This window comes from Macrosteles quadrilineatus, unplaced genomic scaffold, assembly GCF_028750875.1.
Source record: "Macrosteles quadrilineatus isolate MER2022 unplaced genomic scaffold, UCM_ALF_1.0 Scaffold_3__2_contigs__length_128488019, whole genome shotgun sequence".
In the NCBI taxonomy this organism is placed as follows: Eukaryota; Metazoa; Arthropoda; class Insecta; order Hemiptera; family Cicadellidae; genus Macrosteles; species Macrosteles quadrilineatus.
In genome coordinates, this window is record NW_026542596.1 from 46,540,679 (window position 1) to 46,546,310 (window position 5,632).

Consider the following 5,632-nt stretch of genomic DNA (forward strand, 5'->3'; position numbering starts at 1 on the left):
ATACCACCATATATTATGCTTTAAAACGAAAGGTCACAAAACGATTTCATATGTTATGTTTGTGTTTATTGATTTATGAAGCATCATAGTATATATTATACTTGAATAGAATAAAATTGCCTACAAATTACTACTGTATTATGCATGTCATTAAAATACTCAACGAAGGTTGCCTCCTTGCTTCTAAGAGATTTGAAAACCCCCGTTTTCAATATATAAGGAAAATATGTTTTTTTTTATCATAAAGGTGTTGACTGTAAAAGCAGAGGTCTAAATATAAAGATTCCTTAAAATGTAAAATACCACCTTTTGAAAAGTTTGTAAGCCTTTTCAGATTTTATAGTTGTTTTTTAATGATTTATAAAGCATCACAGTGTATTTTATGTATGAAAATCCGTTTGATTATTTAAATTGCAAGTTTATTTTTGATAAGTAAAAAACGGTACTTTGGTATTGTACTGACCACACCTATTAAGGGTTATTAACCTTATTAAGATTTTCATTGAAGGATGTAATTATTATTCACAGTAAAGAGAAACAAAAATAACAACTGAACAACATCAGGTTTTTTACTCTGCATTTTCTCAGGTAAATATAATAATTAACGTTATTGCAACCAACCAAAAAGAATCTTGGGAGCAGAAACTGTACCTCCTAACCTCTGCTCCTTGAACTGTCAAATTATTGTATTTACAGCTTACTTCAATTAATATATTTGTTTATTTAGATTATTCCAATAGCTCCATAAGGTTAACATACAAACTTAACAGGCCTGTGGAGCTAAACCCTAAGGTAAATTACAAAACTAAATATGCCTATTAATTCCGTGTAGGACCAAGACCCCACTACACTACAGGCCGGAGCTAGTATTTGTTAATTGGGACAAAGACAAATCCGACGAATCAAAAATCATTAAAATCGGTCAAGCCGTTCTTGAGTTATAAGTGGTGTAACCTGGGTGTAACACGACTTTGTTGTATGTATACATAGAAGTAAATGTACTCTGTGTAGTAGCTTTTAGAAATTTTCTTTTGATACAAATTTCAGGTTCAATAGTACCTTAGCAGTCTTGTGTCTATTTTACCCTCTTACCTCTCAAATACAGCCAAGTGAGTGAAACTTTACTTCAGGGGAGGCATGGGACTTACAATATATAGAAAAGATATAATTAGAGTGATAAGGCTATATCAGCCCCAGTTGGATTATCACAATCACATCACGTTGGTTAGGAAAGCAATTGAAGCTCTTGACATAATACAGCCACAGTCGGCACACCTGAAAATACTGTATACTGATGTGCAATAAAGACAAGGGCTGAAATAATAAGCACATTTAATAGGTTAAACACAATTTAATGCCATAGGTCTTTCCCACTAAAAGGTACTATTCAATTCATCTGCTTGTTTTTACGAAAATAATGCCTAGTTTACCTCATTTTGGAATCTGGATTTGGCAGCTGCCTCAACTTTTTCTGCTACGTAACTGACAGTTTTTAGTGCTGCGCTACCGAAAGCTTCCTCACCTTTTTCTACTTTGTAAGCCACAGCTCGTGCAATCACAATTGCCCCAGCCACAGGATGATTTACAAATAATTTCAGGGCAAACAGGACAGACCCATTAGAAAGTTCCACAAGACGATCAACAGATTGCAAATAACTTGTTCCTTCTGAAACCACAATACAATATAATGATTTATTGTCATCAATATCACTTAAACTGATAAACTCATGCGCTACCTATATGTTTTTATAAAGGCCGCACGAGGTGAGCTCTCACATTTTTACTTTCCCTCCATTTACATAGTATATGGAAAAAGTATTGTTTTCTTTAAAACTTTCGTGTTAGAGTTTTGGGTGTAAATATACGGTTTGAGTAGCCCTGAACCCGAAGATTTGTTGTGTATGTGTTCTTGTGTATATGTGCGTGTGTTTGTGTGTGTTTGTGTGCGTGTGTGTGTGTGTGTGGGGGGGGTGTGTGTGTGGGGGGGTGTGTGTGTGTGTGTGTGTGTGTCACAGAAGGAAATCCGTCTTTCTCCTTGGACTGGGGGGTGTTGGCATTTTCAGCCCTTCAGTTGGTGTCCGGGCGATTGCGGACATAGAACGTTGTGGACAAATCATTAAAGCAGGCAATTGCGGACCAGAACTACATTGCAGACACTGGGAATTGTATAATCTTCTTCTTTAGGAGATGTTCATTTAATTTATATTAACATATTGTCTGCATATTATTTTAGCTTTATTGTACTTTCGCGAATGTTTTTTAGTGGTTTTTGTCTAGAATGTTGAGGGAATCAGGAAAAGTTATCGTTAGAGTTAGATTTTGCATTAGGTGTTTGGCTGCCTTTGATGTTATTCACCGTAAAGGCCTGATGATCTTGCGCTATTCTTACGGTCACTGCGATGAAAACTCTTAATAGGAAAATCGTATGCTCAAATATTTTCTTAAAGTAGAGTTATGTCTAAAATAGTTTAGTTACTTACCAATTGGTCGATAGGGAGGACTTGTCTCGTCATTCTTGAGTGAAAGTTCATTTGGTGCACCTTTGGCTTCGTAGAAACCCTAACAAATAAGAAAGTCTCTAGTATACCAAATGTTCCGGTACCGGAACACCGGTTCTGAACGACTGTTGTACTCTTTGTAAATGTATTACTTACCATGACTATAATAGAGGTGAATCACGTGTGCAGTTTCATTAGAAATTATCATTATTCAACTATTTTTTTATATATTTTATCCAGGGGGTGGCTACTCTCTCTAATGTTGAAGCACCCTGACGGTTATAATATGGCATCAGTAAAACTGCTAGAGAAAACAAATAAGAAAACAACACTTTTGTGCATTTAACCATGTTTATTTTGTTTGCATGTCCATCTCAATTATGACGCCTTAATAAAAACTAAAAATCATTCAAATTTATATTTACTGTGAAAATAGTGTTCTTGCGTTTGCTGATGATGTGGTGATGTTTGAAGAGAATGGTTTAATGTCCCTATAAAGGATCCTGATAAAGAAGCTGGCACAAGGTCAGACAAAATAAAATAACCAAAAAAAAACTAAATACATGAAGGTCTTCCAACCAAGATGAATAAATTGATCAGAGAACCTTAGAGTGTAGAGTTTTTAGTTTGAACTTTGATGATGAGTTAACTAGCTTGGTGAAATAATTAGACACGCTGTAGTAAAGAAGAAAATTAAATCTGAAAAAATGTTTTGGCTTTACATTTTACTGGTCCATACTTAAGTTATTCCAGTCAAAACTACTAATATAAATTATACCATCCAATAATTCACGCCGTACAACTGTATCGAACATAAATTTGAGGATTAATCGACAATCAAGGGTTGTAGGAAGAAACTGATTACTTAAAAACAAAGAACCATGAAAAATATCTAGTCTGGTAAAAGATTAAGAAGGCTGGAAAATCAGAAAATCAGAATATATATACCCAGATATTTTAGCTCAGACTGAAACTATAAGGCTGAGATGGACAAGACATGTATGGAGGTAGAATACTACTTCCATTATTAAAATATGGACAAACATTGCAGATCCAGCTTGGTGGTCCGAGGCTGATATAAGAACTAAAGTGCTAAATGATATTGAAACACTTGAACAACACCTAAAGAAGCCAAGAATAGGGAAAAATGAAGGGTCAGCGTTGGTGGGGTTACAAATCTGCTTAGGTTTCATCTGATGTTGGGTAAGGTAAGCCATAATCTATCTAAATCTGTATCAAAATTTAAATTACAAGATAATGGAGTGTCTTAAAAAACATTAATTAAATATAAATAAATATTAATTAAAAATATTAACACATAAATCATTGACATAAGAAAAGTTATGGATAGGTAGGAATGATTTAAATTCAACCCAAGCTATTTCATTAACAGTAAAAAGTTTTCATTTTTTCACTTTTAATCTACTAAGAACAAGATTTTTCTCTTTCTCTAAATATAGGAAACTTAAATATATGGATATAATATTTACCAAGATCACAATGAAGGGAGAAACTAGAACCAAACGAATCATTTGTGGTTGGTGACTCCAAGACTTGTACAGTAGTAAATGTTTAAAATTTTAGGTTAAACGTTTTTACCAATTTGCAAACACTTGTGTGTTCCTATTGGTTGTTAGAGACAATTAATAAAACTAATCAACCAATCAAACTGTCATGTTAATTGCTGTTCTGGCATTAGAAAAACAGTCTGCACAAGCAACATGGCAGTTTAAACAATAACAACTTACTTACTTTTACTTACTTTTTTGTTACTTTTGGACTTTTCGTAAAAAAATAAATTTAAAAAATAAATATGTAAAAACGTATTTGTTGATTTCACTTAAATTTTACCAATAAAAGTTACAAAAGTAAATAAAAATATCCTATTAATCAATCAATCAAACTGGTCTGTTAATTACTGTTCAACCATTAGCAAAACAGCTTGGTTCAACTACCTGACTATTTTAAACTTTTTATAAAAAATAAATTTAAAAAGTAGAGATGTAAATATATAGAACATTAGCCGTTGCCGGTTGGCCTCACCTGACATAATTTTGGGTTTTTAAAGCTATAAACCCGTTGAAGTTGTGACTTCGCTACGGAACTACTTTACCAAAAATAATATACATGTTCTATTTTCTTTCACTTATAACTAGTAGCACGCTTATTCTGAACGTAACGGGATAAGTGAACGTAAGCGCAACAATGGGCGATTCCACCCGCACTTACCGGTGTCACTGGTGAACACAATGATATTTGTATGAGCAAATCCACCAAATCTCAGTTAACAACTTCAATCATAACTTCTTGTCCATTAACTAACCGAAGTATTTGTAAAAAGATTTAGTGGATTACCAACAATTTTATCGATAGGGTGTAAATCCATCGTTCCTGTACAAAATATCTTTTGTAAATTAATCTCAATAACAAATTATAAACCATATTTTAACTGACCAACGTTTGTTTGTATAAGTGTTTCCTTATTTTTTATCAGACCTATCATAATCTAAAGAAAGGCAAACTGAACTAATCTAACTTAACCCAACTGCCACAGCACAGTGTAAAAGAGTATTCTTTAAAGGATTCTATGGTTTAAAATTATGATATTTAATACATACAAACGATATTATGATAAACACACATAGACGTAATAAACTCATGTATTAGTTGTTGGTTGTTAGTTTTTATGGTTTTCAGCTTACATTTCACCTAACATAAAGCCAAGACCCTTAATAAATATTTAAATTCAAATTGTTCGGAGTTACACTCTTTTGCGTAATTCTGATGTATCTCTATTTGATACACCTATTTATATACTAGTATTAAGTTTTTTTGTGTTCGTGTTAAATTTTTCTTCTCTCAATAAAACGTTAGGTTAACAATTCTTTTTCAACAGCTGAAATATTCTTATCGTATTCCAGCCTGCGCGTGGTCTTTGCGATTCTCATTACAAATTGATCAATAAGCGTTTGCTACGATCTAAATTTGCTTAGCATTAAAGTTTTGTAAAATAAATATTTCTATACAATAATTTGCACATTTGTGCCAAATAATTACACTGCTTATCTACTTACAGTTTGTATATTTCTATACAAAGTAAAAGACCCTCATACTATTTCAGAATGTGGTGAGAA

At 32.9% G+C, this 5,632-nt stretch overlaps 1 protein-coding gene across 1 annotated transcript; it reads right to left on the reverse strand.

The window, feature by feature from the left end:
• Positions 1–1,365: 1,365 nt before the first annotated feature.
• On the reverse strand, positions 1,366–4,044 carry LOC128988529 (uncharacterized). The gene is made up of 3 exons (XM_054409905.1): positions 3,989–4,044; positions 2,481–2,559; positions 1,366–1,666 (listed from the first exon to the last, which is right to left on the reverse strand). Exons 1-3 carry the CDS (start codon positions 4,028–4,030, stop codon positions 1,422–1,424), a joined length of 366 nt encoding a protein of 121 aa, XP_054265880.1. The 5' UTR covers positions 4,031–4,044; the 3' UTR covers positions 1,366–1,421.
• Positions 4,045–5,632: the final 1,588 nt, after the last annotated feature.